Source organism: Hyperoodon ampullatus (genome assembly GCF_949752795.1).
Source record: "Hyperoodon ampullatus genome assembly, chromosome: 13".
Lineage (NCBI taxonomy): Eukaryota > Metazoa > Chordata > Mammalia > Artiodactyla > Ziphiidae > Hyperoodon > Hyperoodon ampullatus.
The window spans coordinates 38,460,684-38,473,594 of record NC_136926.1 but is presented as its reverse complement, the minus strand read 5'-3'; the positions used below and the strand labels follow the sequence as shown (position 1 = coordinate 38,473,594).

Here is a 12,911-nt window from a genome sequence, read left to right as displayed (position 1 = left end):
TCCCACTGGCCACCAGAACTGGGTGACCTAGAGGTGTCTCCTGCACAGTTGTTGCAGAAATCAGAGTGCCAGACAAGTGTACAACCTCCATCCTGGGAGCTACCTGCACCCTGTCATGAGGCAGAGGGAGGTCACAAAGATGGCATCCACCAGCCTTTGTCCCTGGAGGGCACCTCAGTAGGTCCCTAGATGAGCCAAACCAGAAGCCTACCCCTCTTGCTGAAGCTCCAAGACAAGCAAATAGGCCTCTTTCACAGAAATACTGGGGGTATGATTCAGTTTGCTCTCTGCACAGTCCCCTGGGGATAGCAGCTGGCCAAGAATGATTTGTTTGTTATAGTCTCATGGGACCCAGGAATGCAAGCTCACTGGCCACTAGGGCCAGGAGATCAAGGGGTGTTCCCTGGGTGGCAGCTGCAAAAAACTGGGCATCAGACGTGTGTAAAAGCTCCCCTTGGGGTGATACTGGTGCTGTGGAGCACAGCAGAGGGAGAGCACAAAGATTAGTGCCTGCCCTTCAAGGTCTCCCACCAACTTTCAAAATAAAGACTTTATGAGATAGAATTACATAATATTCACAAGATTGTATAGTTTAGAGCTATCTAATATTTTAGAACATGTTCATCATCCCTAAAAGAAACCCATACCTATTACCATTCACCCCCATTTCCTCCTTCCCCCACCACAAACTTTCAAATCTAGTTCTGATGAAGAAAACTAAGATGCTGTGTCCTGAAGAGGGTCATGTATTTAACGAAGCTTTACATAAGTACCTTTTGAAATGAAAAAAAGAATCTCCAAATGCCTCTTAGGCTTATGAGCTTATAATGAGGCGGAGAAACTATATCCCTACATTATCTAGCACAGCATCTGGCCCATAGTAAATGCTCAATAAATACATGTGGAATTGAATGCTTGGCCACCTGAATTATCCGTACATGGAACTCTATGAAAAAGACTTAACACTGGTGCCATATGTTAAATAACAATTGACTGACAATATTATAAGGTAATGACCTAGGCCTTTTAGTCTAATATTTATTGAGTACTTCCTCTACATTAGGCACATTTATTAACTTATTTAAGTCCTCACAACAACCCCATTAAGAAGATACTATTATTTCCCTGAGGTTAATAGCTTGCCCAGCTAGTAAATGGCAGAACCAGGACTGGAACCCGATTACCGAGCCTACATTCAGATCCCTTATACTCATCACCTCTTGCCCTTTAATAAGATATAAGCTCAGAGGCTCTCTCTTTAATCCCCTCTGCTGCTTACCTGTCTCCCTGTCTTTTTCGCAAATGAAGTTATTGAGGTCCACACATTGGAAGTCGTTCCACTGCCCAGCATAAATCAGCCCAGCACAGTCTTCTCCAGGCCCATGGCCATGACCCCAGTCATCTGGCTGTCCAGCTTTCCAATTTCTTTTAAGAAAACAGAAATCAAGTATTATTTGCAAAGTCACAGAGAAGTTTTCTTTACCCAAGAGCAGCAGAGAAAAGTAAAAAACAAAACCCAGGCCTGTCATTTGTCCAGGAATGAAAATGCACTGTTTAAAAAGCTGTGCACACTCTGATTCAGAATAAGCAGCTGTTTTGCAGAGCACTGTGTTATGCAGCATCTCCCTGCAGCCTTGTTATCATTGCCACAGTGCAATCAGCTCACTGAGCTGCTTCATCACATTGCTGAGAGAGTAAATCTGTCTCCAGCACAGTTAGATGAATGACAGCTTTCTAACGTGCACTGGAATGCTGACTGCTGGGCATGTGGGTGTATATCTGTGTGTGAATGTATATGCATTCTGAGGACCGCACACGCACACGCACACGCACACGCACACACACACACACACACACACATTCTTGGAAGAACCCAGAGGGATCCTCGTACGTTCTGCTATCTTATCTCTAACAAGTCAGAGTCAGGCAGAGAGAGTGAAAGACCCTTGATATACACTTACAAGAACCTACAATTAAACACTTGGTTATGGTTTTCTGGCTAAGTTGTAGATAGTTAATTGCTATAGAAAGAAATAGTAATTTATTCTTACTGAAAATGACTTATACATCTCACTGCCTTTTTTGGGAGAGAGACAAGTTTTCTTTAGGATGAGCTCATTTGGGGCTTAACTTGCATGCTGCTGCTCAAAGCACCCATTTGCCAACGTTTGCTGTTCCTGACTCTATTTCCAAGCAGTCAATTAGATGTGCTTCCAAGACTCAAAACTTGGAAGACTACGTTTTCTCTGAGAACCAGGTCTTTGCACAGAAGCTTGTGGTTACCTCCTAAGAGGACAAGCTTGCCTCGTGCAGAGGGTCCGAAAAAACATCTGCAGTAGGAAGTGCTTCCCATAAACGATGACTCATTACCCAACCAGCATCATCTAATAATAACTCACTTTGGTCCATGCTTCATGTTCGTATCAGAGTGGCTGCGGCTTTGGCTGCTAGAGAGAAATCTTCCACTGTACAGACCCTGATAGCAGGAGAAAGTTCTACAGCAAAGAAACACTTCTCACTACTAAGATTTTCCTTTTCTGAGGCCAGGCTCTTACCAGGGTCACCTGGGGACAGAGCCCAAGTTGCCCTACTTCTTTTGACGACAAGACCAGCAAAAATCAGGGCAATGGGAAAGGAGAGTTGAAATTTACAGTTAAAGGGTGTAACAAGGTAGCGTGGACTCCCCCAAACCAACTGTATATTTTGGGATATTTTATTTATTTATTTATTTATTTATTTATTTTGTGGTACACGGGCCTCTCACTGCTGTGGCCTCTCCCGTTGCGGAGCACAGGCTCCGGACGCGCAGGCCCAGCAGCCATGGCTCACGGGCCCAGCCGCTCCGCGGCACATGGGATCCTCCCAGACCGGGGCACGAACCCGCATCCCCTGCATCGGCAGGCGGACTCTCAACCACTGCGCCACCAGGGAGGCCCTGGGATATTTTATAAAATGAAGTGACCTCACTTAAATAAATCTAGTGATGAAGAGATAATTTAGATGAAACCATCAACTGATGAGAGTAAATGCGGGACAATACTCAGGTGGAAGTCAGAAATAGTCATTTGTTAACTCATTCATTCGACAGATATTCACAGAGCACCAACTATGTGCCAGGGATAAAGAATGCTAGCTGATGGCAACACGGCACTGTGGAGAATAGAGTCCCAGCCCTCTCAGAACTTATATCACAGGCAAGAAACAAATGAAGTAAGACTCTCAGACTGTCACAGTGATGCCAGAAAGAGATGAAGTTGGAAGGAAACTTTCAGGCAAGCTTTTTTGTGTGTGTTTCCACCTTGCAGGACCCTCCCGGAAATGTCAACAATGCCTGGGCAGTTTGATGTTGTCGGTGTACACTTTGTTCATTTCTGTAGTTATACGAGGGGGTTCCATTCCAATTTTGTTTATCAGATTTGAGATTGTGATTCTTGATGCATACTGACAGGACATTTAGTATTCTTTATCTCCCAGTTAGTTGGGAAATCGCATAAATAGGAATTCTGATAGAAGATCTGTTTAATATTTTCCCCTTGCATTTCCTTGCCCTTTTGAGTAGATAAAAGGGATTTATAGATGAGACAAAAAGAGAACTGCTTGATAAGAAAGGAGATTGTCTTTATCACCGTTCTCCATTCATTTTTTCCAGGTCACTGGAATTCTTCACATGCAGTGCTTAAAGCAATCCTTCAGGACTAAAGGTAGAAGGCGGCTGTGAGTGGAGTGACTCCAGTGGGACCAGCATGGATGTGCGGTGGAGTATCCTGAAGCCAGGCCGCAGGAGCAATTTGTCTCAAAGACTAAGTCTCACAGCATCTCTTTGGAAAAGCTAAAATCACATGGAATGATTTGTGGCAAATACCCCCAGTCTGCATGCTTGTAATAGAGCAGAATGTGTCAGATAAATAGAATGTATATATTTTGGAGAATTTCAGCTTAAATATTGCCTAAACCTCATTCATAGGTAGATTCTGGAAAGAAGAATGGCTGTAACCTGGGCGCCAGATCCTTGAATGCCACATTATAACATACACGTCACAGAAGTGGTTGGGTAGCAACGTGTGTATGTACTTGGACACCATATTCTGAGTACACTGGGGACCATGGAAGCATCTGGACTCCCTCTTCCAGGGAGCTGGAATCATTGCAAGCACCTCAGCCAGTGGGTGTGAAGCACCCCCCAGGATTCTGGGTTTATACTTATGGAGGTAGAGCACAGACTCTCAATTTTGGGAACAGCCCCTTCCAACCTCACAACTTAGTATTTCTCATCAACCACAAGATTGACTGAGGCTTCGTGGCTAAGAAACTTCTGCTGGTAAGAGCCTGGCCTCAAAACAGGAAAAATCTTAGTATTGAGAAGTGTTTCTTTGCTGTAGAATTTTCTCCCGCTATAGAGGTCTGAACAGTGGAAGATTTCTCTCTAGTGGCCAAAGCCAGTGCCACTGATAGAAACATGAGGCATGACCAGAGTGAGTGAGTATTGAAGTAGATGATGCCAAAGGTTCCCTTCTGGTCCTTACCATTCTACGGTTCTATATTCTAAAAATGTAGTATTTATATACACATTTTTATATAAATACAGAAGGGCAACCCATGTTTTGTCTTTGCAGTGCAGAGATGAAAGCTGTTACTTGTAACTTGACAGCATACTCCCGTTAAATGACATCCTGTGCAGGGGACCAAGAAATGGACAAGAGGAAGAGAGGAGCTTCCAGTGTGTTTTGGGAGACTCTCAGGAAGCACAGCACATCTCTGGTGATCTAAGGTGGGCAACTGCAAGCAGGGTGGGCAGGAAAGGCCTTCCAAGGCTCCCTTACAGTTCTGCTCTGAGCAAGTGGGCAGAGTCTCCATCCCATGTGTGTTTGACTGCCCCGTGCCTACCAGGCAGTCTCCATTGACAGTGATGACCTTTGCTAAATGACACACTGGCATTTATTCCATCAAGAGTAGAAAGACCAGCTTTGACATGCTCCTGATTTCACTGGTCTTCTCCCTGGTTTGTCTGTTTTCTATTTCATGGCTTTCCAGTCGTTATTATTTCCTTCCTTTTGCTTGCTTTGGGATTAATTTGCATTTCTTCTTCTACCCTCATAAAGTAGAAGCTTAGGTCATTAATTTTCAACTTTAAAATATTTTTCTAATATAAGCATTGTAAATCTATAAATGCCCCTCTATATACTGTTTTAGCTGCATCTCACAGATTTTGATATGTTATGTTTTCATTGTCTTTGAAACATTTGCAAATTTCCTTTGTGATTTCTCCTTTGCCCCATGGGTTATTTAGAAGTGTGTCTTTAATTTCCAAATATTTGGTGATTTTACAGATATCTTTTTGTTATTGATTTCTAATTCAATTTTGTTTTGGTGAGAGAACATACACTACATAATTCCAGCGCTTTTAAATTTATGGAGACTTGTTTGATGACCCAGCCCATAGTTGATCTTGGTGAACATACCATATGCACTTGAAAAGAATGTGTATTTTTAGTTGTTGGGTGAAAAGTCCCATAAATATCAATGAAGTCAAGTTAGTTGATAGTGTCTGCTATATCCCTCTTGGTTTTTCTATCTCTTCAATACTTGTTCTATTAATTACTGAGAGGAGAGCATTGAAACCTCCTTTGAAGCCCTGCTCTTCACCGTATCCACATTTAGGGTCAGAGTGTCTGTCTTCTTGATTGTGACAGGGTCCTAGAAATCAGACTGTTTTTACATGAGTAGAAGAACAGTACCTCTCACTCGTATTGTGCCCCAAACTCCAGAAAAGATCCTCCAAACCAGCACAGAGGCTGGGTCATGGTGGACACTCCAGGATAATTCACTGAATGTTATCATGGGACTGTGGGCCAGTGGATCCCAATGTCCAGTCAGAGGACTGGTGCTGGGCAAGAATGAAGGTCTCACAGGTCTGTGGTGAAAAGAGAAAAATGAGGACAACTCTGTGTGTATGTGTGGTGGCCAACTGTCTTTTCTTGGTTTTATTTTTGTTGTTTTCGTGCTGAGATTTGTTGATAGGTGATTTTTTTTTTTTTTTTTTTTGCCTGTGCTGTGTAGCACGTGGGATCCTAGTTCCCTGACCAGGGATCGAAGCCGTGCCTCCCTGCATTGGAAGTGTGGAGTCTTAACCACTGGACCGCCAGGTAAGTCCCCGTTGATAGGTGATTTTTTAAACCCATGTCCTTAGTTGGGCAACTAAAATCTTGGCAACACGAGTCAGCCCTCCAGTCTTTCTCTTGGAATTGTATTGGCGTCTGGACCCAAATCATTTGGAAACCTGTCCTGGGGACCATCCTGAGACATCACAGATTGCTTCTCATGCCATCCTTTTCCCTAATCGTCATAAGATTTAGTGAGTCAGGTCGTATGTTTCATGGGAAATAAACCTTCGTCCAAGTCCACGTGTGCCCTAAGCTTCTGGCATCCAATCCACATCACCGTTGCTTTTTGTCTGTTTATTCCAGCACTGTCTTTCTCAACCAGCTCTCAGTATAAAAATGGAGTGGGGGGCAAGAGGCAGAGGAGAGAACCTTTTATCCCTTGTCTGTTTCCTCTTTAACAGTCCTCTCAGCAGCCTGAAATAATTTCACAAGGGGTGTGTGTGTGCGTGTTGGAGAGAAAGGATAAGAGTAAAGTAGGGAGACTGACTTCTTCTGTAGCCTGGACAAAGTACGGGGAGGTGCCAGGTCCAGAAACCACTGTGGGTGGCAGGGGAAAGGGAAGTGGATGGACCAGGCTTGGAGGCCACAGAAGCAAGGAGGAGGAGGGTACAGGTGAGTCTGAGTAGATGGAGAGGTACTTGGGGAGCTGTATAGTGTTGGGAGACCCCTGAGAGCCTAGAGCCCCATCCCCAGGCCACCGCAGGGAACATTCTTCTTGTCTTGACAAACCTGTCGTGAGTGTGTGTGGCATCTCCTTCAGGACATGGTATAATCCGTAACTGCTAGGAAGTGTTATCCTACAATTAGTGACTAGTATGAAAAAGACAGTGATGACAATAGGAGTAATAATTCTTGAGCATTTCCCATGGGCTCAATGTCCTCAATGCTTGATGTATATTATCTCATTTAATTTCACAATACTGACATCAGTCCTTCTGGAATCTTCATTTCTAGATGAGGGCATGGAGATTCCTCACAGTTGAGTAACTTGCACAAGGTCACGAGCTGTTGAGTGCTGTGTCCGGACCTGGAACCCCGACTTTATTGACTCTAGAGCAGGCACTCTCTCCCCTCACTACACTAGCTCTTTTTCTAGTTTGTACTGTGTTTATTATTATATGTTAAGTTAAACTAGCCTTTGGCTATTGAGGCCTCATAATATGTCTGCCTAATTTATTATGCTTTTAAAATGTGATCCCGGGGACAAAGTGAGAGAGTGGCATGGACATATATACACTACCAAATGTAAAACAGATAGCTACTGGGAAGCAGCCACATAGCACAGGGAGATCAGCTCGGTGCTTGGTGACCACCTAGAGGGGTGGGATAGGGAGGGTGGGAGGGAGACACAAGGGGGAGGAGATATGGGGATGTATGTATATGTATAGCTGATTCACTTTGTTATAGAGCAGAAACTAACACACCACTGTAAAGCAATTATACTCCAGTAAAGATGTTAAAAAAAAAAAAAAATGTGATCCTGGGGTTTTTTACATGTCTATGTATTCCTTTGGGTGGAAAACTAGAAGCACAGTCTGGGCTGTGGCTGGGAACAGAGCTCCCAGGAAGGTGTCTGGGGATGTGAGCCTTCTCAGGTCCCAGGTACCAATTCTGGCGCTCTCCTCCCAAATCACATAATTCCTGCTGGAGCCTGGGAGAGACGAGGAAACTTCCACCTTGGGAGAGCTGGCATAGGCCGTACTGTTCTGTTCCCTCTCAATCCATTCCATGTGGGCCAATCCAGTTCTTGCTTAGAGGAGGGCTTCAGATTGAACTTCTTAGTGAGTCTAACCCAGACCTTTTTTGTATTTATGGTTGTGAGAAAAGTGGAGGGGGCTGAGGTTTTTTTTTTTTTTTTCCAGCTCCCCACTGACTTGCTTTAAAAAAAAATGATCCTGGCACTCTAGACTGTCAGGCACAAATTTCTCTTTCCCTTAGTAGTCTCTGCCTCCCGTCCCCCCCTCCCACTGGTCCGATTTTAGGTGACAACTCTCACAACTGTTTTGACTCTCCTGAAGCATATCTCTGCTGTGCTGGCTCTCAGAAACATGGCTGGTGAGCTCGGACCATGATGGGGAGCCTGGGGCTTCTTTGGCCTTCATGGCAGCATTTAAAGAGCACGCTCGGCCACAAGTGCCATCCTGGGTGGTTTTATGAGTCTCTGGTGGTTTATTTTGTTTGTTTTTTTTGTTTGTTTTTGTAGAAATGAAAAAAAATTCACTCCATGAAAAGAAAAAAGAAAACCCCTATTTTTACAGCATATTGATTCTCAACCATAATTTCCCTACATGGAAATAAACATGCAGCTGGTACCTGGAGCCTCAGTTTGAGGAACGTGTAGGACACAAGGTCGTTCAGGAAGAAACTGTAGGAAGTCAGTCTGGCAAGAGGTGAAAACATAGACCAGTGAGAGCCTGACCAGCAATCTGGAAGTTTCTGAGACTCACTTATACTCTAGAGATGTCCCATCCAGCCACTTCCACTCGTTTTCCTGCTCTGAGTCTGTGAGGCCGATCCAGTAGTTCTCTCTCCCTACCATCTGCTTTTTGATCCATTGCTGAAAAATAAATCAGAAATGGTACATTACTATTTCTTGAACAGATGTTTGGGGGCCTTTCCCCTCAATGTTTAGAAAAGAACGACACTTTATAAGAGGATGTTCATCAGACTTTAACAGAGAAGCATAATGAGATTTGAATAAGATAAAGCTGTCTCAAAAAAAAAAAAAAAAAAAAAAGATGTTTGCCAGAACTTGTGCACTGCTTTTGCTGCCCTCTTTTTATTGCACTTGTTTTGCACTGTTTTGGGGGCTTTGACGTTTTTTTCCTCTTATAAGTTTATTTTTTATTTTTATTTATTTATTTTTTTTGTGGTACGCGGGCCTCTCACTGCTGCGGCCTCTCCCACTGCGGAGCACAGGCTCCGGACGCGCAGGCCCAGCGGCCATGGCTCACAGGCCCAGCCGCTCCGCGGCACGTGGGATCCTCCCGGACCGGGGCACGAACCCGCGTCCCCTGCATCGGCAGGCGGACTCCCAACCACTGCGCCACCAGGGAAGCCCTCCTCTTATAAGTTTATAAACAATATTTAAGTGATGCTCTTTCTCCCCTAAAGTATCCAGACCACTCAATGAATCCCACCAGGCTCCACCCCCTTCCACCACCCCTCCCTCCCATGTTCTAATAACAGTAACAGCCACGGCAATATTGAGCGCTTCCTCTGGGCCAGGTCCCATGTCCAGTGTGTCACATACAATGTGTCTTTGAGCCATTACAACCACCAACCTAAGACAGATGACAAGTGGCTGAGCTGGGATCAGGCCCAGGTCTGTATGTTCTGAAGCCCAGGTACCTGACTACCGTCTTATGGATGCTCATTCCCAGTCAATTACTGCAGAAGCATCTGTTTTCAGGGTCATGTCTGCCAGAGACACTTAAGGAAAAGGAAGGAGGCCACTGGAACAGTGTGGCATTAAAGAAAGAGCATTGGTATTGTTGCTAGTTGGGCCTCAGTTTCAATCTCAGCTCTGCATTTACTTGTCTCATCATGTATTAATCATTTAAACTTTGCGGGGCCTCAGTTTTCTTATCTGTTAGATGGGGGTAACATTACACATAAGCTCTAGGGATGTGGTGAGGTTTATAAGAGAAAATGCCTCATACAGTGCCTGGCACACAGTAGCGGCCTAGTGAGTGGTCACCATTGTTATCATGTGTGGGCTCTGCCCTAGGGCCTCCTCTGCTCTTCCTGACTGTGCCGAGGCCACATGTCTGGTCCCTTGCATCCCTCCCCACCCCTACGGTGCTTAGGCCTCTCTGCCTCTCTCTCCACAGGGGCCTGGTGCTGGCCTGCCAGGCTTACGGCTCTTTCAATGGCCACCAGGAAAAGCCACACACCTCCAGGCTTGATAAAGCAAGACCTTCCAGGTGGAAGCATAAGGACCTAATTCCCATGCCATGAATGCTTCTTGTCACTGGATAAATAGCCCAAATCTCCCTAATGCAGCCTTCTGTGTTTATGTGACTATGAATTCTTGATATCTTTGAATCCTCAGTAAGCATGTACTTTCCAGATGTCACGATCTTTAAATTACAGTTTTCCCCAACTATAAGTATGCTGCAGACATACCTGTTCCTCTCTTGTGTTTATGAAAATGAGATGTGAAGACTTGTCTTCACAGAAAAGTTTTGCGTCCTCAAAAATTTCTTTTTCAACCGAAAAATAGTAGCATTTGTCTGTGAAGTTCTTCCAGTGAGGCGGGCAGCCTAGGAGTGCAAAGTTTAAAAGTATTGATTCACACACACACACACACACACACACACACACACACACACAGAAAGCACTATGCCTTTCCTCAGCTGTGTTTAAGAGGCACAGCTATGGCCCTGCTTCCCCACGTCTGTGTGCCAAGCCAGTGACTGACGTTTGGGGACATGCTGGGAGCAAAGACTAGTCCAGGAAAGTGGCCTGCAGAATACACAGTCGTTAAAACTACATAATCTGGAAAATATCTACCCTGAGCCTTTGTTCCTCTGTGTCTGGATTCGTCTTTACAATGACAGAAATAACAGACACAGGAACAAAAAGCAGCACAGGCACAGATGTTCAACGTCAGTCTGGAATCACGTGGAACCTGTAAACAAGTGGCTGAGAGAGCCCAGAACTGGAACTAGGCTCACGGAACAAACATGACTGAGCTGGACTGAAGGAAACCAAGTGGAATCGGGTGTGGGTCAAAGGAGAGAAACACAGGCTTGGTTGCAGACCCAACACTCAGGGTTTGACCAAAGGTTTCACTATCAAAGGACGAGAAGGCACCATAACATCTTCTCAAAAAGAAATACGATCTGGCTTCAGGAACAGAAAGTTCCATCTGCACGTTAACCACGGGTCATCCATCCCCAGGTGAAGGGCATAAAATGAGGACAGGGACGGGTCCGGGGTGGCCAGCCTCCGACTTTCCTGAAGGAAATGTTTGGGACCAGTTTGTCCCCGAGGACCTGACTCAGCTAATTATAAACAAGTGCTGAAGGGCCTGGTGCTGTTTAGAGAGAAACACACACAAGTGCCTGAGCGCCACCGCCTGGCACGGGGCCGTGGGAGCAGCGGGGGCGGAGGCCACCCTGTTTGGTGCCTTCACTGCCAATAAAACGCAGTGTGGGGGGCGCACATGGGAAGGGCACCCATCCCGGGTACAAGGGGCTCAGACTCACCGTTGGCCTCGGGTGCTGTGGTTGGCTCGCTCTGCAGGGCCAGGGGCACCGCCGCCCCTGATGGGCCTGGGGGACCGGGGGGGCCCTTGGGACCCGGCATGCCCGGCACCCCAGGCAAGCCCGGCAGACCCCTCGGCCCGGGCACCCCAGGCTCCCCCACGGTGCCCTGCAGTCCCTGGAAGCCGGGGGGGCCCTGGGGGCCCGGGAGTCCATCCTTGCCTGGTGGGCCGGGGGGGCCTGGGTCCCCACTGGGGCCCTGAGGGCCAGGCTTCCCGGGGGACCCACGGGAGCCTTTGGGGCCCTGCAGGCCTTTGGAGCCTTTGCCGCCACGCTCTCCAGGGGGGCCGACCGGCCCGATCGGGCCCCTCTCACCGGCCTGGCCGGGAGGGCCAGGCTCCCCCTTCTCTCCTTTCTGTCCCTTGTTGCCAGTGGGACCCGGGGGTCCCTGCTGTCCTCTGTCACCTTTCGGACCCCTGGGACCAGGAGGACCTAAAACAAAAAAAAGACAAAAGGCATAAATGTGAAATCCACGACGCCTCTGGTCATCTGGGACCATTTTGTCACCAGCAGGAAGGCTGTGCGGGTTGAGAGCGGGATGCCCTCCCTCTTATTTCCTCCTCTTTCCACTGATATGATGAATATCTATGAACTACCTGTTATATGACAAGCACCATGTAAGGTGGGGGAGAAGGGGTTGAATTAGAGCAAAAAGATGCCATCGAGTGTTCAGGGCCCTTATCCTGTAATTCCTGCACCACACCAGCCCCGGCCTCTCCTCTCTGCTCCTTCACCGGTGCTCCGGTCCCCTTCAGCGGTGCTGCGGGCACACTGCTCTCCTTAGGGCTGAGCCTCACCCTGGACCAGCGTGCAGGGACGGGCGGTCTCCATGAGAAGTGCTCTCGGGGCCAGAGCTGAGGAGGATCAGTTTCATGTTTTCCAGAGAGTCTAATGATGCAAATAGGGAAGGTGGACTAGAGGGAAAAAGAGATGGACCATCTAATTGGCAAGGGAGAAAAAAAGACACCATTTTCCACCAAAGGAGGAAAAAGCAGTTGCCCCTAAAAATGGTTGGGAGAAGAAGGCAAATACCTGTTCATCCCTTCTTGTTCCAAAAGGAAGTTCACATAACATGGGATTGTTTTGTTTTCTGAGTTCTCAGGGGTAGGTAAGGTAACAGGGATGTCACACAAATACATCACAACAAGGATTTGTATAGAAAATGACAGTGTGAGGTACTTTCACATACATTATGTCACCTGACCTTCGTCTATGACATAGAATTCCCACAGCACATCTGAAGACATGCAGGGCCACAGACACCAAGCTCTTTGTTCAAGGTTGCTTAGTGACTCAGGACAGATCTACCCAGGGGAGTAAGACACGGACAGTCACCACCTGGGAGAAGAGCTGGGACAGGAATTCAGGGCTTCTCGTGTTGAAATGGATGCATCATGGAGGGCACTGTGCTCAAATATTCTGCTGCCTGGAATCTTAGAGTCTGAGATCTCACTATTCTTCGTGAATAAGTGTAAGAGCT

General features: G+C 46.5%; 1 protein-coding gene and 1 long non-coding RNA gene across 2 annotated transcripts in view; one reads left to right on the top strand and one right to left on the bottom strand.

Annotated features, from left to right (window-relative positions):
- Positions 1-334: 334 nt before the first annotated feature.
- COLEC12 (collectin subfamily member 12) overlaps positions 335-12,911 on the bottom strand; it is a gene marked incomplete at both ends in the record, with an annotated part of 170,554 nt that continues 157,977 nt past the window's right edge. Inside the window, 5 exons of the mRNA XM_079718167.1 lie at positions 335-471; positions 1,280-1,425; positions 8,609-8,718; positions 10,290-10,426; positions 11,375-11,863. Of these exons, the coding sequence (XP_079574293.1) occupies positions 335-471; positions 1,280-1,425; positions 8,609-8,718; positions 10,290-10,426; positions 11,375-11,863 (1,019 nt within the window). The remainder of the gene's footprint in view (positions 472-1,279; positions 1,426-8,608; positions 8,719-10,289; positions 10,427-11,374; positions 11,864-12,911) is intronic.
- LOC307062012 lies at positions 4,300-7,445 on the top strand. The gene is made up of 4 exons (XR_013811205.1): positions 4,300-4,318; positions 4,614-4,768; positions 6,058-6,143; positions 7,116-7,445. It is a non-coding gene; the product is annotated as an uncharacterized lncRNA (long non-coding RNA).